Here is a 26658-nt window from a genome sequence, read left to right on the forward strand (position 1 = left end):
ATTTGTATGAATGACAGTGTGAGAGGAATATTCTACTGGAAAGAATTATAATCAGTACTAGCCAACCCGCGGCGTAGCATATGTCACATAATTATGTATTGATGGGTGAACACTTCCTGAAAGACACAGTTGTCCAAATGGGGTGGGTTTGAGGATACAACTGTAAGTGAATGAAAAGATGGAACTCTGGAGAGAGCAATATACAATTGTCCGTGACTGAAAAGACCGAGGGACGGGGCTGGATGGCGGTCGGGCACGGAACGGGGGGAGAGGGCAAGGACGCCCAGGGAGGACGCCCTTTCCGCCTCTCCGGAGAGAGGGCGGGGAAGTGGGCCAGAGAGGTTTCTGGTCCTAACCGTCCAATGACAGGTCGGCACAACCGGTAATGATCCTTCCACAGGTTCACATACGGAATTTCAACTTTTACTTCCTCTAGATAGTCAAGTTCAATCACCTTCTCGGCGCTCCGCCAGAGGCCGCGAGCGACCGCGGCAGGGCCGATCCGAGGACCTCACTAAACCATCCAATCGGTAGTAGCGACGGGCGTTGTGTACAAAGGGCAGGGACTTAATCAGTGCAAGCTTATGTCCCGCACTTACTGGGAAATCCTCGTTCATGGGGAACAATTGCAAGCCCCGGTCCGCATCACGAATGGGGTTAAACGGCTTACATACGCCTCTTGGCGCCGGGTAGACACACATTGATCCATTCAGTGTAGCGCGCGTGCAGCCCTGGACATCTAAGGGCATCACAGACCTGTTATTGCTCAATCTCACGTGGCTGAAAGCTTAGCAGCTGCGATAGTTTTACACTCCAGTACATTGCGGTGAATGCAGGTAACAGTCAGGCGGGCGGGTCAGCAGGCGTTCTCGTCCCATGGTCTTAAGTTGGCAGGCGTGGCTATGTCATGCGTATCCCATGGTTGTCTTGCGTGCCCTGTCAGCTGCTTAGTGAATTATATATATAGATTTTAAGGAACAAACGTAGACATTTAATATAGCTTTTACCTGAGATTAAAATTGCAGACTTTTTTGGTAACTTCAATTCAAACATTTAATAATGGAAGGTTCACATTTACTAAATTCTAAACTATACTTTATATCCACACACTCATTTTTGCTGACAACATATTTTTGAATGTATAGAAAGGAATATAAATATTTGCAGTATTAAATGCAATATTAATATGTAAGTTTTATTTATTAAAAATAAATACATACACATCAAGGCCAAGAATTTTCAGTCAAGTTGAATGATATAAAGTATTGCCCAAATCTCTGCTGAAGAGTTATAATTCATATTGGAATTTATTTTTGTTGAATCTCTATTGGCAACACACAGCTCTGAAAATCACAGGCGGATTAAATATTTTGTTTGACATCTCTTGACTAAATATTCTAAAACAAGGCAAAATCCAAAATTTTCCATATTTTTCTAAATGTTGTAATTAAATTTGTATCACAGCATTGCTGGTAATGTTCATTTGTTATATTTGGAACTATTCTATAACAAACTGGGATAACAAAAACATTAAAACAGCGTCAGATTATTGCAAGTTTAGTTTATAATGCTTATGCTAATATTAACATCTTTCTTCTACATAATGCACGAAGCAAACATATTTTCAGAAAACACTAGTTCTCCAGCAGGTAAGCATCATATAAAGAAATTACAAAAGGGTAGCTGTTTATGCCTTGCAGCGGTCTCCTAGTAAGATTGGCAAAAATCTGTCTAGTTAACCTAATCCATCTATAATGTTTATTTTAAAGTATGTTTCATTATGAAATGTAGAACACTAAAGAATCCATACACTAACAATTTTATTACTAAAATGCCAATACCATTGTTCTTAAACAAAAAATATATATATCAAAAGTATTATTAAATAAATTAGATTTCCTGTTCCATTTCTATAAAGGTAACCCGACATCTAAGTAGACTGCTTTTGGCATTTAAAAGTGGTGAAAATTGATAAAAAAAACCAAAACACAACACCGTAAATTACTAATCACTATCATTAAAACACAATTATTGTTTTATACACAACAACTTAACACTGTACAAACTGAATGAACTCTGAGCAGAGAAACTGGATTTGCAAAAAGCTAAGACCAGAGCATTGACAACATTTTTGTACAGTTCTACAAAAGCATTTCACAAATATGTTCCTCTGCATTAAGGCTTCTACATACTATTAGACAAGAGGTTATCAGGGTACATTATATGTACAGTACAATGTGATCAGCCTCAGTTACCTGGAGGAAACACATAGTCATAAGGTTAACTTCTCCAAAATCATGCTAGTACTTTCTTATATAACCTTTGTAACAGCAGCATACTATACAATTTTTGAGCATGCCTTAAAGGGCAAGCAGTTCAATGCTTACATAGGTTTGTAATTAAATGGATCACACACAGCATGTGAAGTCACCAAGTGCTTTTCATATACATACAATATACAACCAAAAAACTTTAACTAACTCAATTCCATTTTGCTTTAAAAATAGTTCAATTCTGCATATTTACTGCTGTTTATAATTGTTAAACTGTTGCACAAGGTCATTAACCCATATTTTGCCGATTGCCATAGCCTCTTCTATGTGTGTCTTTCCAGTTGTCCCAGTCCCGTGCCTTCTGCAAAGCTTCATCATCATCATTTTCTATCTGCCTCTCTTTCTCCTCCTTTTCACGTTCTTCGTTGTCCAAGTCACCTTTAATAAAAAAAATTAAAAATTTGAAAAACAAGTACCTATAACCAGCTATTAGAAAAAAGTTACATTTAGGAAAACACCCACATTGATTCAGCTTTGTGCACAGATAGTGACTTAGATCTTAACAAACATCATAATTGGCTATTTATTCCATTTTTAAAAATGAAGTGAACTGTGTGGTATGTGCATTCATTCCCATTGTATGAACACTACTGTAGAAAATCTGCACAGTTCAATTTAGAACAGCCATCATACTTATGTTCCTAACTCAGCTGACACACTCAACCTCCTTAAACATCTGTGACTTCATTCATTCATTCACATTCATACAGTGTGCTTCCCACTGACAGACTGAGCAGTGTAGCTCTAATCACAGATGCACAAATTCAGCTTTTACTTTTGTACTTACACTCTACATACAAAAATTAACACTATGTTGCCTACACCTTAAGTTAATTGACTAAATACTAAACTATAATAGGATTTCTCTCTTTTAAATGTAGAAGCTCCATAAACGTACTGTAGTAAAAGCAAACAAAAATTCAAACAAATGATTCCGCAGAGAAATTAGTACAAGTGTATCTTACTCTTATTACACATCCCAATATACTGTATAATTATCTGTCATCAATAAAATGTAAATATATTTCATATCCAGTTCTCATTAGACTACTTTTTTTCTATATAAATAAAATCATCACAGCCTTGGCCCGTCTTTTGAATTTTTCGTCATCATTTGTTGTTATTTATCCATCTTGCACACTAGACCTCTTTTCACCCCTTAGACTGCACTGTGTCTCTTTATTCAGCAATCATGTAAAGAGTCGAAGTTCATGAAATTTTGCAAGCATATCATGGTTGATACACCTTAAAATCTAGACTTCCAAGGACTTTCAAAAGTTGCATTGATAAATAGGGTTGTGAAGAGGTGTAAGCTGCAAAGGTCTTCACAAATCCAAAACCACATGATCATGCCAATATTTTTCAGCTGATGGTAATGAATGTGGCATATTGCTTAGGGTTGCCCCTGCTTACAGTGGAGGCTACATTCCACATCAGTAGTTCATTGTAAAGACAGCAGGGATGGGGTGTTTGGTTGTGGTGTGATGGGGAACACAAAAGTCGTGCATTACTCAAAAACTCTCTTTTTCAAGAAGGTTTGCAATTACAAATTTTTGTTTATGCATGTTAAGATACAAGCTTCATTGAGTTTGAAGAATTTTTTTATAGAGAGGTGTAATGGGTGTGCCCACATCACAAAGACCACACATTACTCCAAAAATGCTCAGTGGGTGCTCATAAAACTGCATATATTTTAGTTCTCAATTTAACAGAGTTTATGGAGTTTCAAATGTTTCATCAATAATAAGGGTTCAATAGAGGGAACCCCACAATAAACAGTGGTGTACACGCTTTATCAGCAATTACATTTTCTAAAATAAGGCATTCTGTTCATTAATGTGGAATTAAACATCCGTTTGTGATACCACAGTAAACCAAGAAAGAAGTAGTAGCATTCATGGTTCCAATCCAGCAAGGCGTTACGGCAATTATGGAATCCAAACATTCACAAAAAGAAATGCTTGACTCATGAGAGCAGAGAAATGGATAGAAAGGTGGTGCACATAATGGATGGAATACTTTCATTTCAGCCATTAATGACAAAAATGTGTATAATGGGTTAAGGTACATATTTGCTTTCTAACGCATTATACAAATACTAGTCATTTAGCCCGTTACAATAACGGGCGCTAGAACAGTAGTGTATAAACATTAGTAGGAACAGTCTATATTAAATGGCAAGGGACTTTGACCTCATTCTTTTTGTTGGTCGTATTTTTCTTTCTTTCAGCCTCTCTTTTGTTGATGTTTACTTGCTGAGCTGACCGTTCTTCATGGGCTGCCACCGTGTATTGTGCGTCTTTAATTCTCTGTGACAGTAATACTGTCTTGTACGGTTCTATTCAATAAGAGCGCGCACAAAAAGGCGAGCTTCAAAAGGGCGACCTCAATTGAGCGCGGCGAATAAAGGCGTTCGTAGACAATTTAGTTCAAATGGCTCTGGAATATGTGAAGAGCAACAAAAGGTGCAGATCTTTATTTACGCGCGCCTTTATTCGCTGCGCTCAATTGAGGTCGCTCTTTTGAAGCTCGCCTTTTTGTGCACGTCCTTATTGAAGGATACCGTCTTGTACGTCCGCTGGCTTGTACGTCCGTAATATACCTTTAATTTTCTCTGGTGGTAATACAGGCGTGCGCGTCGGTAATATGCCTTTAATCTCCTCTGACAGTAATACTGGCTTGTATGTGGCTGTAATATGCGTCACTGTATTGTGTACCTTTAATTTCCTCTCGCAGTAATACTGGTTTGTATTTCCGTAAAACGCCTCTAACTTTCTCTGACAGTAATACTGCGCATCGCACCATGCCCCACGCATGCGCACTTCACCAGAAGACACCCACACATGGACACCTGGACGCACATAGGGATTTTATATATATATATATATATATATAGTAATCCCTCGCTATATCGCGCTTCGCCTTCACTCCATCGCGGATTTTATATGTAAGCATATTTAAATATATATCGCGGATTTTTCGCTGCTTTGCGGGTTTCTGAGGACAATGGGTCTTTTAATTTCTGGTACATGCTTCCTCAGTTGGTTTGCCCAGTTGATTTCATACAAGGGACGCTATTGGCAGATGGCTGAGAAGCTACCCAACTTACTTTTCTTTCTCTCTCTCTTGCGCTGATTATCTGTGATCCTGACGTAGGGGGTGTGAGCAGGGGGGCTGTTCGCACACTTAGACGATACGGACGCTCGTCTAAAAATGCTGAAAGATTATCTTCACGTTGCTACCTTCTGTGTGCAGCTTTTAAGTATGCTGCACGATGCTTCGCATACTTAAAAGCTCAAAGGGCACGTATTGATTTTTTTCTCTGTCTCTCTCTCTCACTCTCTCTCTCTCTCTCTTTCTCTGCTCCTGACGGAGGGGGTGTGTGCTGCCGCCTTCAACAGCTTTGTGCCGCGGTGCTTCGCATACTTACAAGCCAAACAGCCCTATTGATTTGTTTGCTCCTTTGAAGAGGAAGATATGTTTGCATTCTTTTAATTGTGAGACTGAACTGTTATCTCTGTCTTGTCATGGAGCACAGTTTAAACTTTTGAAAAAGAGACAAAAGTTTGTTTGCAGTGTTTGAATAACGTTCCTGTCTCTCTACAACCTCCTGTGTTTCTGCGCAAATCTGTGACCCAAGCATGACAATATAAAAATAACCATATAAACATATGGTTTCTACTTCGCGGATTTTCTTATTTCGCGGGTGGCTCTGGAACGCAACCCCCGCGATGGAGGAGGGATTACTGTATGTATATATATATATATATATATATATATATATATATATATATATACCTGGCTCTGGCTAGTATACAATAAACTCAATCTATAGTGATGTGCTGTCCCAAGTCATTCAAATTAAAATGTCAGTTTTGCCTGTTTTATAAACTATATTCAGGGCACACACAACTTTTTTTTTTTCTCTCCCAACTATAACTTCCTTAAATGCAGTTACTTCAGTGTAAGTGGAGAAACTACTTAAGTGCAGTCTAACTGACAAATAGCTCCTGTTTTCATATTTAAACAATTTTACAGCAGTGTTATGTTGATCATTTTTGCCAAAAAAAATAAATAAAAATAGCCATATTTTTGGTGGCAATGTTCTGCAAGTATATAAAAGAAATTAAAAAGTTATTTCCGAACTAGTTATGTGATGTGAGTACATGCAGAACCCATTCAAGAAAGAGAATGCATGTATGTTTGTGAGTGTTTTGAGCCTGGATGCTTTACACAGACTGTATTTTGCTAGATATGATCAGTCAGGGTTTTGCTCAAAAATGTGACCCTGATAGGTAGAGCAAATGCATAATCCACACAAATAACAATGATGCTACAGGCTACCTACACTATAAAGACTACAAGGAATACAGACTTTCACAGAGCTCTGAATTTGACTTTTACTTACCATACCACAAGTACTTCAGAACAACTGAAACTAAGCATTTTCGGACCACCCCATTACTTGTATGGGAGACCATCTAGGAAAAGCTTGGAAGAGGTGTTGGTGAGACCAGTAGGTGGTACTTACCTTGTGGTCTGTATGTGGATCCCAATGCCCCAGTGCAGTAATGGGGACACTGTACTGTAAGTTGGGCATCAGACATAATTTGTGAATAATGTAAAATATATAGTTATACTGTACATATTTTACTTACGGCTATAGGTAAAATTATATATATCCACCTTCCCCTAATCTTAAAAGACATTTCACTCTTAAAATTTAGATGTCAGATATAATTTGTTACATTTACGCAGTATGGCACAATTCCATCATGCAATGCAATTTTTCTTTCCTGAATGTTTTAATTCAGGAAATGACTGGCAGAATACACATGCAAACATTATTAGACAATCTAATGGAAAATTTTGTATAATGGAGGTGCATTCTGTCATTAGTTTCAGTACTTATGAAACTATGGGCTGAATTTACTTATAACTAGCCTGTAGCTTCTAATTTCCTCTACTACCCACAGGCAATTCTGACTATGCCCACTGCTAATTATAATAAATGACCAATTTATATCTCTGGGACAGAATCATGCAAAAGTTTGGACACCCCTGGCCAAATTACATATTTTGTTGACATATGAATTAAAAATAATGCATACAACTTTGACAGGAAACACAAAAATCCTACTGTCTAAATGTATGGTTACAATTTATTTATAAAAAAAAAAAAAAAAAAGACAGCAAATATGACATTTTCCAAAGTCTGGGCACCTATTCAATTGTAAGATCTAATAACTTCTTGGTCTGGTCTGGCTGTATCAATAGAATGTGTATTCCACACAAATAGTTCACACATCAGTTTCATCAGTCAGGTGTTCTCTTTTCTGTGCCCTGCACACAGGTTTGCACTTTACAGTGGTGAAGTTAACAGCTGATAATAAGCACTGTATTGGCAGCAGGGGAAAAAAAAAAAAAAAAAAAAGATTATATATATATATATATATATATATATATATAATCTTATCTATACTAATAAAAGGCAAAGCCCTCACTGACTCACTCACTCACTCACTAATTCTCCAACTTCCCGTGTAGGTGGAAGGCTGAAATTTGGCAGGCTCATTCCTTACAGCTTACTTACAAAAGTTAGGCAGGTTTCATTTCGAAATTGTACACGTAATGGTCATAACTGGAACCTCTTTTTTGTCCATATACTTTAATGGAGTGCAGCTCGATGGCCGTCGGAGGCGGAGTCGCGTATTGCGTCATCACACCTCCTACGTAATCACGTGAACTGAAAACAAGGAACAGCCACAAAGAGCGCTGAAGAAAACATTCATTACACAATTGAGAAGGCAGCGAAACAATAAGCGAGTGAGTGACGCATAAAAGCACGGTGTAAACCGTAAGTTTAAATTAAGTTTATAGAAACGCTCCCCCTGCCGTTTGCAATACCATATTCGCGAGATACAAGTTTAATGAGAAGACACGAGGTATAAACGAGACTTTGGATCACTTTGAAACAGAGTTAAAATTGCTGTAGCGAGAAACTTTTAAGTGCCGGGTCTTAGCTAACATTAAATAAAGCAGTGGACATTGCAACATCACACAAGAGAGCGGCTCACGTGAACTGACTGAACACAGCACGAGTGATCACTTCGATGAATCAAAACTGTTCAAAAAACACATTAAACAATTGATAAGGTACGAAAAGAATATGAAGCGACTGACGCATACAGGCATAAATTAAGTTCATAGACCTACAAAAGATTGCCATTTTTCTCCTGTACAACTATACGTTGCATTCTCAACAGTAAGCTTCCACGGCTTGGTCATATTACAACCGGAGTGCTGAACTGACAACGTGGTATACAAAGACAACTATAACAATCGTAATAAACGAACAATGAAACAACGGAGAACCCGTGCATTATATAAAAATGCTGCTTCCTTGGCAAAGCAAGGAAAAAGGATGGCCTTATATGGCGTTCGTTTATAAAAACAATCGTAATAGACGAACAATAAACCACTACAGAACCGCAAAGCAAGCAGAAAGAACGGACTTATATGGCGTTCGTTTATAAAACAGCGGAGAAGCTGTGTAAAGACAGCTTCACAAAAAAAACAGATCCTTAACAAATTGTTATTGGTATATTTTCCCTCAGTTTAAAAAGGTTTTCTTTTCTTCTTAATAAAAAATTTAAAAGCAGTACTTCGCCGCTGCAAAGTGCGGGGATTTTGAAATTATATATATATATGTGAATGTATGTATGTATATATGTGTGTGTGTGTGTGTGTGTGTTATATATATATATATATATATATATATATATATATATATATATGTGTGTTTGTGTGTGTATGTGTATATATGTGTGTGTATGTGTGTATATATATTAGGGATGCACCGATACCACTTTTTTGTAAAACGAGTACGAGTACTTACATTTCAGTACTCGCCGATACCGAGTACTTGCTGATACCGAGTACTTAATAAAAACATGATTTAAATTTACAGGTAACAGCTTTAGTCATATAATTTAACAAAAAAAACAAGAAACTCTCGTCTATCCACTGGGAGGTTAGGCTAATTAGCGACACGGGGCTAACACTGCTTGTCCAAATATCCGTGGTGAAACTAAACGCAGAGGAGGCTTGCAGTAGGCTGTGGATATGTTTTTTCACGGAGTCGTGTAGTTTAGGCAGCTCCGTGTCAGTCATGTAGCGGCGGCTTGGGACATCATATCTGGGCTCCAGAACATGGAGGAGACGCAGGAATCCCACATTTTCTACCTCCGAGAGTGGCTGGTCACTCAATGCAATGTACTCGATAATTGCCTGTGTTATTTTCACAGCACGTGGATTGTCTCTGGACATTTTCTCTCGTCTTGCAAGAGTTTGCTGCAGCGTGGGTTGTGTTGGTTTAGAAGCGTGGGTAAACTCTTTGTACTCGTTGTCGTGTTGGGATTTTAGGTGCTTGATTAAATTACTTGTGTTAAATGCGCTACCTTTTGAGCCTCCTCTGGACAATTTCGCTGAGCACAATTTGCAGTCCGCCTTTGTTTTGTCGTCTTCATTCACTTTGAAATAGTTCCACACGGCTGACATGTCCCGCCTCGCCTTCTCCCCGCTCTGAGCTGCAGCCGGGGCCTGGGGGCGGGCACTCGGCGCCTGTGATTAACCCCTTACACGCCGCTCAAACATAGACATTTCTCAGACCGTGGTATCGGTCCCCGGTATCGGGGGACTTTTAACGAGTACGAGTACTTTAGAAAATGTGGTATCGAGGCCGATACCAGATACCCGTTTCGGTATCGGTGCATCCCTAATATATATATATATATATATATATATATATATATATATATATATATATATATATATATGTGTGTGTGTATCTGTATATATCCATCCATCCATCCTCTTCTGCTTATCCGAGGTCGGGTCGTGGGGGCAGCAGCTTGAGCAAAGATGCCCAGACTTCCCTCTCCCCGGCCACTTCTTCTAGCTCTTCCGGGGGAATCCCAAGGCGTTCCTATGTTTATGTGTGTCTGTGTATGTATGTATATATATATATATATATATATATATATATATATATTTTGTGACAGACGCTAGGAGGAGCCCTCCGGACAGCATATTTGTGCCCCGAGTTCCAGCAGGGCCTCATGGACTTTGTAGTGTTTTGACACAGCCCTGCTGGATACCTTGGGGGCCGCCAGGAGTCGCTGTAAGGGGGCTAGTGGGCTCTGGCATGCCCTATAACCCGGGAGTGCATCTCAGTCATGTGACTGGAAGAAGCGATGTGCTCCCGGGATGAAGAAAAGGACTTTGCCCTGACCCGGAAGGAAAACGGACTTGTGGGTTTGGCTTGGAGCCACTTCCGGGTCAGGGGCTATAAAAGGACTCTGGGTAAGCCCAGACACTGAGCTGAGCTGGGAGGTAGGGTGGCGACGTGTCTGGGCGAGGAGGTATTGGTTTATAGAGAGAGAATTGTAGTTAATGAGTGTGTGGAGGAGAGTGCTTTGTGCACCGTATAATTATAAAATAAATATAATTTATACTTTCACCTGGTCTCAAGAGTGGTACCTGAGGGTTCAAAAGGTGGACACGAGCCTCAACTGCTACAATATATGTGACAGCAAAACTCATAACAATGACAACACAATTACATTGACAATCATGTTATGTTATTTTTAAAATGTTTCCTTTTCTTTTTCATAACCTCTTTAACACTCTACTTCTCCGCTGCGAAGCGCGGGTATTTTGCTAGTTATATATACAGTGGAACCTCGGGTTGCGAGCATAATTCGTTCCGGAAATGTGCTCGTAGTCCAAAGCACTCGTACAGTGGGGCAAAAAAATATTCAGTCAGCCACCAATTGTGCAAGTTCTCCCACTTAAAAAGATGAGAGAGGCCTGTAATTTTCATCATAGGTATACCTCAACTATGAGAGACAAAATGAGAAAAAAAAAAATCCAGAAAATCACACTGTCTAATTTTTGAAGAATTTATTTGCAAATTATGGTGGAAAAAAAGTATTTGGTCAATAACAAAAGTTCATCTCAATACTTTGTTATATACCCTTTATTGGCAATGACAGAGCTCAAACATTTTCTGTAAGTCTTCACAAGGTTTTCACACACTGTTGCTGGTATTTTGGCCCATTCCTCCATGCAGCTCTCTTCTAGAACAGTGATGTTTTGGGGCTGTCGCTGGGCAACACGGACTTTCAACTCCCTCCAAAGATTTTCTATGGGGTTGAGATCTGGAGACTGGCTAGGCCACTCCAGGACCTTGAAATGCTTCTTACGAAGCCACTCCTTCATTAGCCGGGCGGTGTGTTTGGGATCATTGTCCTGCTGAAAGACCCAGCCACGTTTCATCTTCAATGCCCTTGCTGATGGAAGGAGGTTTTCACTCAAAATCTGACGACACATGGCCCCATTCATTCTTTCCTTTACACGGATCAGTCGTCCTGGTCCCTTTGCAGAAAAACAGCCCCAAAGCATGATGTTTCCACCCCCATGCTTTACAGTAGGTATGGTGTTCTTTGGATGCAACTCAGCATTCTTTCTCCTCCAAACACGACGAGTACAGTTTTTACCAAAAAGTTCTATTTTGGTTTCATCCGACCATATGACATTCTTCCAATCCTCTTCTGGATCATCCAAATGCTCTCTAGCAAACTTCAGACGGGCCTGCACATGTACTGGCTTAAGCAAGGGGACACGTCTGGCACTGCAGGATTTGAGTCCCTGTCGGCGTAGTGTGTTACTGATGGTAGCCTTTGTTACTTTGGTCCCAGCTCTCTGCAGGTCATTCACTAGGTCCCCCCCGTGTGGTTCTGGGATTTTTGCTCACCGTTCTTGTGATCATTTTGACCCCACGGGGTGAGATCTTGCGTGGAGCCCCAGATCGAGGGAGATTATCAGTGATCTTGTATGTCTTCCATTTTCTAATAATTGCTCCCACAGTTGATTTCTTCACACCAAGCTGCTTACCTATTGCAGATTCAGTCTTCCTAGCCTGGTGCAGGTCTACAATTTTGTTTCTGGTGTCCTTTGACAGCTCTTTGGTCTTGGCCATAGTGGAGTTTGGAGTGTGACTGTTTGAGGTTGTGGACAGGTGTCTTTTATATTGATAACGAGTTCAAACAGGTGCCATTAATACAGGTAACGAGTGGAGGACAGAGGAGCCTCTTACAGAAGAAGTTACAGGTCTGTGAGAGCCAGAAATCTTGCTTGTTTGTAGGTGACCAAATACTTCTTTTCCACAATAATTTGCAAATAAATTCTTTAAAAATCAGACAATGTGATTTTCTGGATTTTTTTTTTTATCATTTTGTCTCTCGTAGTTGAGGTATACCTATGATGGAAATTACAGGCCTCTCTCATCTTTTTAAGTGGGAGAACTTGCACAATTGGTGGCTGACTAAATACTTTTTTGCCCCACTGTATTATATATATATATATATAAATCAAGAAAATCAAACCCCAGCAAAAAATGTGTCATTAACAGAAATACTTTTTAAATACATTAAAATAAATATAAAAAGTTTACTATTCTTTTTGCTGACTTTTTAAAACAGTAAAACAAAAACATCAGCTTTTTACCTTTTTTTGTAATGCACATATATAAATATGAATTAAAAAAAAATAACATTTATACTTATTTTCTATATACAGTATGACACATTAAAAGGACTCAGGTTATTTCAATATAGTTATTTAAATTACATAGCTTGTGCTCTTTATGCAGTAATGTAAAATGTCATTGAGCAGCAAGTCATGTTTGCAATAATATAGGTTTGTGAATGCTGATAGAGCAATTAGGTTAAATCTAGTGCTTTTATTTCTTGTAACATTTATATAAATCTCAATTAATATGCACAAAGTGAATGAGACTGAGGGAAAGTATAAGAAAGGAACAAAGTCCTTTTACTTCCTTGGGAAACATTTACATTTGTATAATCTGTCTGTCTGCTTTGTGACCCTGAAAATATTTCTTTTTCTTTCCTCATTCTGTAGCCCATTTGCAAACACCCATTTCCCAGCTTCTTGCAACCTCCCAATGACTTTAACATTTCACTTTGCGTCCTTATGTCTCATCGTCACCTTCTGCCTTTATTTTCTTTCTCTCTCTTACATTTCCCTCAGTTGCCACCTCTCCTTCAGCATTTCAATGCTATGTTCCCTTTTGCTTCAGCAGCCCCTCTGTCCAACTGCAGATGTCCCCTGTCATTTTGTATCATACATTCTTCATTGCATTTCACTTGCCGTTTACACCTGATGATTCTGAAATGCCATTTGTTCTTCCTACTTGTGTTTCAGCAGATTTACTGTACACTCTCCTCCAACTTCTAGACCTTTAGCCTCTGTACATACTGTATTTCATATTACTTTTCTTAATGCCTCTTACTAAAAACTTCTGCAACCAAGCTATCACCTTTAAATTTTTCACATTTCCCAATCAACTTTCCTCACCTACAGTCTAACATGCTCTTTACACCACCAAATTCATGTGTTTTCCTCCTTTTTGAACTTGGTTCTGCACACAACGTTTTGCATTCCAACACTACCAAACTCCAGTATCCACTTATCCTCAACATTCTTGGTACTGCACCTACAGCCTTCATGAACTCTCTTCTTGGAACCAGAAACTGGTTGACACGTCCAGTCAAGTCACCACCACTTCAGTCATCTAAACCTGAGTCACTTCAGATGTCCCTTCCATCAACCTGCCAAAAACATCATTCTCTCCATCACTTCTGCCAAACATTGGAGCATATAGCATGACTGTATCCATTTGGTTATAACCAGCAAACATCACAACTAGAACATATGCATTCACTTTCATTACCTCTACCAATCTGCCTGCCCGTTTATCAGACATAGGCACAACAAACCCAGTACTGCCATAACTTTTCCATTGCCAGAAAAACATACTTTCCACCATTTACACTAAGCATTCTCACACATTTACCTTTCCACATTATTTCCTATATAAAGCACATATCTAATCTGTTTCTGTTCAGTACTTCCACCTCTTTGCCCAATTTTCCTATCATACTTCCAACATGCCAAGTTGAAATCCTTCAAATCACAGCCTCTCCATCTCCCTGTCATCAAACTGGTCTTTCTCACATTGTATCAGGTCTAGGACCATCATAAATTATGCTTTCCCCATCTGTGGTGCAGCTGAGTTTCTCAATTTTATGTCTGATATAGGCAGATAGAAGCACCTCCAGTTACAAGAGGTTATATTCTCTCATCTTTAGCTCTCAATGTTAGAGATTTGGAGGTTTGCTCTGGAGATGAGGAGAATGAAGGTCAGTAGGAACAAGACAGAATACATGTGTGTGAATGAGAGGGAGGTCAGTGGCATGGTGAAGATGCAGGAAGTAGAGTTGGTGAAGGTGGACAAGTTTAAATTCTTGAGATCAACAATTCAATGTAACAGGGATTGTGGAAGGGAGGTGAAAAAGAGTGCAGGCAGGGTGGAAAGGGTGGAGAAAAGTGTCAGGAGTAATTTGTGACAGATGGAGAGGGTCAGCTCAGGTTGGAATGTTGGGAAACAAAGTCAGAGAGGTGAGATTGCATTGGTTTGGACATGTGCAGAGGAGAGACGCTGGGTATATTGGGAAAAGGATGTTAACGATAGAGCTGCCAGAAAAGAGGAAGGCCTAAGAAAAGGTTTATGGATATGGTGAGAGAGGATATGCAGGTGGTGGGTGTAACAGAGCAAGATGCAGAAGACAGGATGACATGGAAGAAGATGATCCGCTGTGGCAACCCCTAACAGGAGTAGCTGAAAGAAGAAGCAGCAGCCTGTAGTGGTACCGCAAGAGCCCCTTTAGTCCAATTTGACATTTTGCTAATATTGTTGTCTGTCTGCGAGAATCATCTGGATAAAGCATCTAGGATATCTAGCAATGTAGAAGCTTTTTTTCTCAAGAGATGTTGTCTTTTGTCAGTTAATTTCTTTGGTGGCTTCTGGCATTTTACATAATCACACAATTAGGTAGGTGTTTGGATGAATGAGTTTGCTTGAAAGAAACTAAATTCTCTCTTGCCCTGGAAAATAAAATATTTTAAACCAGATCCAAGAAATTGTGTAAAATGACAATGAGGCCAAATTTAAAACATTCACTATATTGCTATATTACTGCAACTAAATTAAGTATTATTACCAAGATATAAAATGTTACTAAAGTACCTGAACATTTTGGAATACCCCGATCAGGAAGGATTGTCTCCCTTCTATGCTGCTCATACCAATCATTAACTGTCATGGTTGGAAGGCTAGGATAACCAGCACCAAAAACTCTGTGGGTGGGGAAAAAGATTGTTAGTAAAAAAGGAAATATTAATCAGCATTATTATAAAAATGTTAAACACACATACATACTTAGATTGAACTGCATCTTTTGTAAGAATGAAGGGCTTCATTGGAGGCCTCTGTGGATGAGGGCGAGACTGATTTGCAGATTCCTACATAAAAAAATATGCAAATTAGTTACTGTAGAAGAACTGCAATACAAACTTTAAATAGGACGTAAATTTCACGCTTTAAGTGACAAGTTCTAGGTTGCTAGCTCTCAATATGATTTCTTAACATTATTACACTTTACTTTGATATCTCTTGTGTAGCTAGTTAAGTCCAATTTCAAAACAAGCAGGATGGTGTTTACTAAAAAACACCCCAATGAAGCTGGTCATATTAAATGGGTAATTTTAAAATTTTACATTAAAAGCTGGGTAAAATTAATACATATTACTCAATGTATAAATTGTTAAATGATGCTAGTATCCAGTGTTTTAATACCTTGTGTACAACTTTACACAGTTACAAAACAAATGATATTTGAGTTATAAACAATGAATCAAGATACGTTTATGAATCAAGATACAGATATTACCCAAAAGCTAACAGTTCTAAGTTCTAAATTATAACATATTTCCAAAACTCCCTTCACAGTCACTATATCTCATTCTAAATGCAACACTGTGGAATGTATTCTATAAACTTTGGATTTTTTAATTTTTGTGTAAATGTATGCCAAATGACAGATAGGCACCCCATCCAGGGTTGTTACCGGACTTGTGCCCACTGCTGCTAGACCCTTAACTAGATTAAGAGGGTTTAAAGATGTATGCATGGAATGAATGAATGATTTCTCTCAGTCTGGTTATCTGACATGCACACCTGCTTATGCAAACTGCAAAAATCAGTGAAAGCACATTATTGACCTTAATGAAGCCAGTTACACAGCAACACCACCATGAATGGCGTTAATGAAGGATTGTGTGGGCTGAAATGTTCTGATGCATTATTACTACAAGCAAAATTATGCCAATACTAACACTGAAGTGAAAAGAATAAGTTCCTAAAGGAACTGCTTAAATTCACCCTGGGAATAGACTCATTGTGTGTTCTTTCTACTTCACAGCCGGGGCACTATTCATTTTATAAGTAACAATCATAAGAACGAGGGGGAAAAAACAAGTTTTAATTGCAAGCAAAAACATAAAACAACCCATACTGCAGAGAAAGTGAATTTACTTTTTTGAATGTGCCCATCGTCTTCAAGATTTGTGACTCTTGGTCTATGCTTTCTACCTCATCCAGGGCGATATTAATCCATTTTCTCACAGTCAAAAGGTAATAGTCTCGTACAATTTCATCTTCGGCCTGCCCACTGTCCACCGATGCTTTGATTTCTGTCAATTTTGCTTCTGCCTCCTTAGTCTGTTTATATCTGTTTAGTGAAATAACAGTAAAAAAAAAAGTGCATGTTTTGGCGTAAACAGCCTGTACTGAAAATTAAATATATTAAGTGTTTAATCTTAAAATAATTAATGAAAGTTCTTGTAATACAATATCCACATGAAAGTAATTTTTATCTAATACAAAGAACATTTACACAGTAACAAAGCATTTTTTTATGCGATTCCTTGGTTGTGTTGGTGTGAAAGAGACTACAGCAGAACTCCATATTAAAGTGTGTCACACATGTGCGCTTAGGGGGCAGCTAAAGGGCCCAAATGAGCATGAAAGTACGAACAATGGGGGAACAGGACAGTGCTAATGCTTTTTTCTTCTCATCAACAGAAAAACAACACCCGTAAAATACCTTGATTCCACACGACTACAATACTTCCTGCTTCCAATATCCAAGATGTCACCTTCACTTTGGCCGTCCACCACAGAAGACATCATTTCCTGTCAACTCAGTTTGGTTTATTGTATGTCCTACTTCCTCTCTAAAAATGCCTCAGAAATCTCAATGCCTTGGTTGAATGTGTTTTTGTGCCATTTACAACCCGATTTTAACCACAACAAAGATGAAACAAAAGATGATATTATACGGGGAATTCCCCCAACACTTAATGGCATTTCTGTGTCTTTTAATCATTCATAAGTGGTATCTGTTAATGTAACAAAGGTAACTTAAATCTGATACAGATAACAAAGCTACAAATCTCAATTCTCCATTAGCATCAAAGCCTGTAATTAGTCCTGCCTGATTACATAACGAGTTTAGAGTTTAAATAAATGTCTACCAATGGGGGAAGGTACAAAAAAAAAAAAAAGGTACAAATTACTTTTACTCCGAAAAATAGCATTTCCATTAGCTATACAAAAAATATGATGCTTCATTCTGTTCATTTGTGGCTTGGCTCTGTCAGTTCGTTTGAGTGTTTTTTTTTTTTTTTAAACCTTGAAAAGGCGCTTAATATTGATCACTGATTAGTATAGCAAACTTGACGACAATATTCAGGTGGCAAAACAGTGTTGTCCTTTTAAAAAGAAAAAAAAATCAATGTTATGCACTAATAAACAAATAATTTTATCTAAGATTTATTATCACATATAGTGTACGCAGTAAAGTGAAGTGCACTTCACAGGTTATCAAATATAACAGAAAATAACAGCAGTTTCTTTTTTAATACATTACATGTTGCATGCAAGTTTGCAATAGCAAAACTTACTAAAAAGCTGGTATTTCTCAGAAAATGGTCCAGATTAAAATAAATTGTGGAAAAGTGTATTTTGTAAAATGATATAAAAGGATGGACGCTAAGACAAAAGCTGTAATCCATCAATCCCACATTGGTTAGAAAGAAAAACAAAAAAATAAGCCACCGTTGCTACGTTTGAAAACATACGATGTTTGCAGATGCTCTTATTTAATTAAACATTGCAAGTGCTGATGAAATCATCTGGAGCAGTGCACTGGCTGATGGGAATTATAGTCCCTGTGTTGGCATTTGCTGACAGAATGTACTTATTGAATGTACAAAAGGAGTACTGCTTGTGCCCAAGGAGGTCACTTGCTAACCACATCTTTGAGTTTCACTTAACCTTTCTTTGTCCAGTTCACATCCCTTTTTCACTTGGTGGCAGCCCTATTTCTCTATGCGAGTACAACATTAGCTTATGCACTGAAGCCGTTTTGCTTGCAGCATTCATTTGAATGAGTCAGTCGGTCAACTTAGAACTATAATATATATATGTTTTCCATACCATTCTCTAAACGTATCTAATCCTGAACAGGGTTGCTGGAGTCTGACCCAGCAAGCATAGGGCATAGGCAGGAACAATCTTTAGACAGGGCTAAGTCCATTGCAGGTTGAACACAAACACACCCGCACATGCCACAGCCAAATTAGCATCGCCAGTTGATGCCTAACCTGCAGTGGACCTAAATGTTGGAGAAAAAAGTAGCATCTGGAGGAAACCAGCTCAGGGTCTGGGTGAACAGGCAAACTCCATGAAGGGAGGAACCTGGATGTGAACCCTGGTCTCCTTATTAAGAGGGAGCAGCACTACTACTGCACCACCCTCTGCTGAACATGCTAGATATAACTGCACATGAGTAAAACATACTGCAGTAGAACAATTCTTGCTTTTCCTAGTGAACTGGCTTTTGTTGATAGTCGTTGCAAAACACAATTTTAGAAAAAGCTATTATTTTAAATTAAAACAGGAAATTAATAGGAATAATGGGAATTTTAGATATAAATATATTTTCATCCTTTAAAAGGTCCTGTAAAAATGGTAGCTTCAATCTTATTTAAATGTAACGCTTTGATATGTAATTTTGTGTAGTTAGAAAATTTGATGGTTTAGATCAAAACCAATATACTGTACACTGTATCATGGTTTCCTTTAACTTATTACATATACATCATTTACAGACTGCACATTTATGTGTCTCCTGTAGTGAACTTAGTATTTTAAGCATTGTACAGATAAGAATAGGTGAAAAAATTAAAAAAAATATTGTGAACTATGTATAATGTTTCCCTCCTTTATGCTCGGACTCCTTTACTGAGCTAAGCAAGTGTTTAAACTAACTAATGCTGGCTTGTATTGTAGGCAGGTCCTGAAGCGGGTTGGAATGCCATACCAGCAGTTCTCCATTTCCATTTTGCTAACAGCAGCATAATAGGACATAGTGGTCTCATACCCAAGTTCTGTGTAATGCTGCATGCATTTTACCACCAAGCCGCCACCCCCGATTTGAATATTATGAATATAAGAAGGCTTGACAATTCAGTTAGGCTTGAATTTGAATGTATTTTATACCGCACTGTGACAAGGAAGATATAGCTAACAGAATAGGTAGTACTGTGTGTACCCACAGAGGTCACTTGCTAAGCATATCCTTTTTGAGTTTTGCCTAAATTTTCTTCGTCAAGTTCACATCTCATTTTCCATGAAGCTCAACATATCGTCTCTTTTTCTGGTGCAGGGCAGCTGCCCTTTCTAACTTGCCACCAGCCTCACTTCTTGGTGTAATTACAGCCTCAGTGCTCAGCTGCAAAAAAGGTGCTATCTAAAAATAATTACTAAAGCTTTGTCAGTTAATTTTCTTTCTTTTTTTTTTTTTTTTAATATAAAGTCACCAAATATCAATAAAACATGTCAAGGCATTTTATTTTTGAGGTTCTGAAATATTTACTTTTTTTATTTCTGGGAATCACTCCTAAATATTGATGTATCAAAATTTCCTTTCTTAGCAGATACCTATTCATTTAAATGTACCATCCTTCCAAAATTCAGCTTTTTAACTAAATTGGAAATAGATAAGATGCCTACTTGACATTACAAGACCAATATATTTTTAATAAGCTAAAATTGCACTCCACAACTCTACCATCACAACAGCACTGAAGCGACAATGAATATTTGGTACTGGTGTTAAAATCATTCAGCTACAATAAATTGCAGTAATTCATCCAGCAAAAAATATTTTATGGAATTCAATCCCAGAGACTTACCTTTCTATTTTTGCTTGTCTGTGGGCAGCCATGGCATATAGATCTGGTGCATGAAAACCTACAGAAGCATTCTGGCTCAAATTTTCTGGGCTCTCTTTCTTTTCTTCTGACTTTGGAAGCTCAAACTTCATTATGCTATAGTCCTTACAGCGTTTTAAAAAGTCCATAAAGTAAACTCTTGCCTTCTGCACTTGTTCAAGGCGATTTGTCAGGTTTACCTCCTTCATAGTAAGTGCACCTAGGAGTGCTGGCAGCATCAAATACTTGATATCTGCAGTTGCAAGTTCCTCTAGTTCCTCATTTTGGCTGTAAAATATAATTTGGTATATCAAAGTGATTTAGTACTGGTTTATGAATTTAAAGTTGTCTAAACCTTGCAAAACATTAGCTATGTCATATATTATTTATCTATAGGTTTACATCTTTGAACATAAACTACAAAATTATGTGTATTACATGTGTCATGCTAAGCTTGTTTTAGCTGCAATCTGTGTGATACTTTTTTTCTGCAGTTCTTGTAAGAGTTGTCTCTTCTGATTTAAATTACAAGAATTCTTGGTTTGTAGTGATAGTGATATCTCCTACTGGCCCTATAACAAGATGATTCGATGTTAGTCTTTCATAGCTTCAGAGGCAAGTAAAATTTGGAAAGTTTAATGTCTTAACTACACAGATCTGCAAAATTGTATTATTAAGGGGTATTTGCTGATAAAAAGACCAAAAGTAATGACAATTGTCAGTCATTATAATTAAACTATACATGTTAAAAATAGCCATTTATACACATTAAGTCTCCGAATATCAGTTTATTAAATGTATTTCAATTTGAAGGGGCAGATCCCCTATTTTGATAGATAGATAGATAGATAGATAGATAGATAGATAGATAGATAGATAGATAGATAGATAGATAGATAGATAGATACTTTATTAATGCAATCATTATAACATTTATTAGGGTCTAAATTGAGAGTTTCAGTTTTATTATCTATTACTTTTAAGGATATCTCCATTTTAGGGAGTTTAAGCTACTACCTGGGTTTCATAAAACCCCTGTTAAATTACATTAAGTAAAAGCCTCAATTTACACTTCTGCCTACAACTCCAACAGTCCCTAAAAAATTGACTGCTCATGTATTATTTGTATTAATACTGTCATTTTTTCTACTTTAATGAAAAGCAAAGATTCTATAAAGGTGCATCTTATGGCTTATAGCTAATTAAAACTCAAAATTTAGTATCTCAGTAAATTAGAATATTACATAAGACCAATAAAAAAAATGTATTTTTAATACAGAAATGTTGGCCTACTGACAAGTATGTCCATGTACGCACTCATCACTTGGTCTGGGCTCCTTTTGCATGAATTACTGCATCAACACAGCGTACCATAGGGGTGGTCAGCCTGTGTCAATGCTGAGGTGTTATGGAAGCCCAGGATGCTTTGATAGCTGGCTTCAGCTCATCTGCATTGTTGGGTCTGGCGTCTCTCATGTTCCTCTTGACAGTTTAGGTCAGGCGAGTTTGCTGGCCAATCAAGCACAGTGATACCACGGTCATTAAACCAGGTATTGGTACTTTTGGCAATGTTGATAGATGCCAAGTCCTGCTGGAAAATGAAATCAGCATCTCAATAAAGCTTGTCAGAAGAGAGAAGCACGAAGTGCTCTAAAACTTCCTGGTAGACGACTGCACTGACTTTGGACATGATAAAACACAGTAGACCAACACCAGCAGATGACATGGCTCCCCAAATAATCACTGACTGAATAAACTTCACACTGGACCTCAAGCAACTTGGATTCTGTGCCTCACCACTCTTCCTCCAAATGAAATACAAAATTTGCTATCATCTAAAAAGAGGACTTTGGACCACTGAGCAACAGTCCAGTCTGTTTTCTCCTTAGCCCAGGTAAGATGCTTCCGATGTTGTCTCTGGTTCAGGAGTGGCTTGACACAAGGAATGTGACAGTTGTAGCCCATGTCCCGGATATGTCTGTGTGTGGTGGCTCTTGAAGCACCGACTTCAGCCACAGTCCACTCATTGTGAATCTTCCCCAGATTCTTGAATGGGCTGTGCTTCATAATCCTCTCAAGGCTGCGGTTATCCCTGTTGCTTGATTAATATGCTTGGATACAGCACTCTGTGAACAGCCAGCTTCTTTAGCAATGAGTCAGAAGTCTTCACCATGATGGTGTAGCCTACTGAACCAGACTGAAAGACCATTTAAAGGCTCAGGACACCTTTGCAGGTGTTTTGGGTTAATTAGCCGAGTGGAGTGTGACACCATTAATCTACAATATTGAACTTTTTCAAAATATTCTAATTTTCTGAGATACTGGATTTTGGGTTTTCATTAGCTGTAAGCCATAATCAGCAAAATGAAAAGAAATTAACGCTTGAAATATATCACTCTGTGTATAATGAATCTATATAGGAGTTTCACTTTTTGAATGGAATTGCTGAAATAAATTAACTTTTCGATGAGATTCTGATTTATTGAGATGCACCTGTATATTCAACATGTGATATCCAATGTAGGCTTTTTAAAAATTATGCATAGTAAACTACCGGTCAAAAGTTTTAGAACACTCAGTTTTTCTTCAAATTGAATTAGTTGAATTGTAATGAATAACCTAAAAGGTTAAGGTAAGCAGTAAACTGCCATAGGTTTAAATTTAAAGTACAGGTTAGCAAAAACTGAAAAAGGAAATTTCAAAATATTACAAATGGGCCTTCTTCATGGAACTACTAAAAGGTTACAACCTACACATGTTCTGCAGCAATAAATGTAAATTAAGCCTTGCAAGTTGAACCTTGAAATCTGGTTTCTTAAAAAATCTGCTTTTACATGGGCAAGTCATCTTCTGTCTCCACTGGCAAAACACTCACACATCATTAAACTATATATATATATATATATATATAAAAAAAAAAAAAGAATTAAACATCATTAGCGACCACTGCGAGTCTGTAAACAAGCATGAAGTCTGTGATAATTTTGTATTTCACACAATATGATTAGTATCGTATGATTACACAGGATTAGTCAAACCAACATTTTATTAATATTTTTCTGGTACTGGGCTGCGTGCAGCACATTCCTTTCTGCTTGGCTGTGCGACAGAGCTGCAAAATAACAAAATATGTAAAATGGAAAGGGGTCTATACTCAGTGCGGAGCGTTACACAAAAATAAGTGAAACTGCATTGTCTGAATACTTTCTGAAGGAACTGTAGGTGTGCATGTTCAGAAATAAGCTGACAGTATCTGAATATACTGCCTTTATATTTCTATTACTGATAGCCAGTATTGTTATATGCTTTTTTTTTTTTTTTTACTAATATGAGACCTTGCAGATGGTAAAGAGAGCATGTTTCCATGTACAATAGTATGTAAGTTAGAGATACTGTCTCAAGAATATAGCGTCCTGGGTTTAAATTTCACATATGGGCATTGCCTGAATTCTATATATATATATATATATATATATCCATCCATCCATCCATTTTCTAACCCGCTGAATCCGAACACAGGGTCACGGGGGTCTGCTGGAGCCAATCCCAGCCAACACAGGGCATAAGGCAGGAACCAATCCCGGGCAGGGTGCCAAACCACCGCAGGACACACACAAACACACACCAAGCACACAATAGGGCCAATTTAGAAATGCCAATCCACCTAACCTGCATGTCTTTGGACTGTGGGAGGAAACCGGAGCGCCCGGAGGAAACCCACGCAGACATGGGGAGAACATGCAAACTCCATGCAAGGAGGACCCGAGAAGCGAACCCGGGTCTCCTAACTGCGAGGCAGCAGCGCTACCACTTCGCCACCTTGCCATCCTATATATGTATACGTGTGTGTGTGTGTGTGAAAGGAAAAAAAAAAAAGATATATAGATGTGTGTGTGTATATATATATATATATATATATATATATATATATATATATATATCTTTATTGGGTGGTCCAGATCTAATTATGCAACTGTTCGACTGACAACCGTCTCCCCGCCATTTTGGAATGCAAGGCAAGTGCTGCCATCTATCGGCAACGAAAAGAATTTGAAGTGAAATCTCTGTGCAGGGCAGGTGCTGTGAATTCTCTATGTAATCAACTTAAGTTATAGCGTAATGAAAATTGCATAATTAGATCTGGACCACCCTATATACATGCGCGCATAGACACACACACACATTATATATTACATATATATTACATATATATATATATATATATATATATATATAAAATTATACTTGTCTAACTGGCTTGTTTCCAAAATTCCAGGCCACAAAAACCGGAGATGAAACAAATCCTAACTTTAATGTAGATAGACATTCCAACTCGTCCATTTACTTTATGTTAACAGACCAGGTAATCAAGATGGATGGAAACATCAGTCTTGTATGTAAACACCTTCGCTCACTAGCCTAGTACTGTTATTGAAAGAAAGGATTTTTTACACCGTCATTATGGGTTCGCATTTAGCAGAATTCAAAAATATAGGTTTAAAACACCAAGCATAACATATACGTCATAACTAATGATTCCAATCATCAGAGTGCTTTATTTACATTCTGCCTTAAAAAATCAGTCTATTTTGAGCTGCAGTGTTTTCTAGCACTCCTTAATACACAAAATAGTATTTACGTTGCGTTAATGTATGAAAGCATTGACTGAATGTTTGACATTTATTTTTCAAATCGCAGTCGAATTAGGCCTTATCTAAGCCGTTAAATAAGTGCGACAGCACCCGTACCTGAACAAATCGAGCTGTGCTACCAGCCGAGTGGCCTGTTCCAAATGGGCTATTCCTCGCTTCACCTTCACTTGTATTGGGTTTGATCCAGTCGGCTCACTCGTATTGGAAACATCTTCGAAAAATTTCCACCCAGCATCTAACAACTGAGACAGCGTTGGGGAATCGGCCTCAGTCATTTTTCTGTCGCTTTCTTCGGTCGCAGCGGCAGCCATGCTGTTTTTCCGCGTTTTCAAAACATAAAGCCACTTTGAGGCTTCCGTACCGTGTGTTGTGTGACGTCAGCTACCGCCTACTGCCATCATTGTACAGGTATAGAATGTGAGCCGCCCACATCTAACTTTGCAAACGCAGATAACGTTACATGGGCGGGTCTGAAATCCTTTATCGTATGTGCACGCCCCTCTGAACTCAGCACCCCGCCCCTGAGCTCAGTCTTCACGCCCAGACCCCCCCCCGTTATTGTTCAGACTAGGAAAAGACAGTAATAAATTACCCAGCCAATTCAACATTTGATTCATCCACTTATTTTGCTTCGTAAACAAGCATGCCAAATGTGGAAAGGCAAATAAAACATCCCTCTCTTTTTGTCTGTACAATGATAAACTACAATCTTTTGTTTGTTTCTTTTTTAAGCGCTGCTTTGTGATTAATCTACAGATTTAAATGGTACTTCGATTACTTCCTAAATTAGGTTTTTGATATATAACTTTTGGTAATCCCAGGGCGAGAGCAAGAGACAGGAAATACTACCTGGCAGGTAGAAAATTCTTTGTTAGCTGTGGTAATTATACTTCTATGACACATCTGTAGTACTATGGTGTTGTACCGTGTTAGCCATTATGAATGTACAGAAAAGCCAAGCAAAATGACACCTTTTATTGGCTAACTAAAAAGATTACAATATGCATTTTGCTTGGCTTTTCTCTACATTCTATGACACATGATATTCTATATGGTGTTCCACAAGGCTCTATCCTGGGTCCGCTGCTCTTTTCGATTTACATGCTTCTGTTAAGTCAGATTATCTCGGGGCATAACGTGAGCTACCACAGCCATGTTGATGACACACAGCTGTATTTATCAATAGCACCTGACGACCCCGACTCTGTTGATTCATTGACACAATGTCTTGCTTGTGTTTCTGAATGGATGAGTAGTAATTTTCTCAAACTAAATAAAGAGAAAACTGAAATTTTAGTGATTGTCAATAATGGATATAATGAGGTTATTAGAAATAAATTTGATGCATTAGGATTAAAAGTCAAGACGAAGGTAAAGAATTTAGGGGTAAATTTAGACTGTGACCTGAATTT

General features: G+C 38.1%; 1 protein-coding gene across 1 annotated transcript; it reads right to left on the minus strand.

Moving 5' to 3' along the window:
* Positions 1-1169: 1169 nt before the first annotated feature.
* On the minus strand, positions 1170-25664 carry igbp1 (immunoglobulin (CD79A) binding protein 1). Its single transcript, XM_028815447.2, has 6 exons — positions 25343-25664; positions 20577-20882; positions 16852-17047; positions 15697-15779; positions 15505-15614; positions 1170-2711 (listed from the first exon to the last, which is right to left on the minus strand). The coding sequence occupies exons 1-6, from the start codon at positions 25555-25557 to the stop codon at positions 2563-2565; spliced, it is 1059 nt and encodes a 352-aa protein (XP_028671280.1). The 5' UTR covers positions 25558-25664; the 3' UTR covers positions 1170-2562.
* Positions 25665-26658: the final 994 nt, after the last annotated feature.

Source organism: Erpetoichthys calabaricus, chromosome 12, assembly GCF_900747795.2.
Source record: "Erpetoichthys calabaricus chromosome 12, fErpCal1.3, whole genome shotgun sequence".
NCBI lineage: Eukaryota > Metazoa > Chordata > Cladistia > Polypteriformes > Polypteridae > Erpetoichthys > Erpetoichthys calabaricus.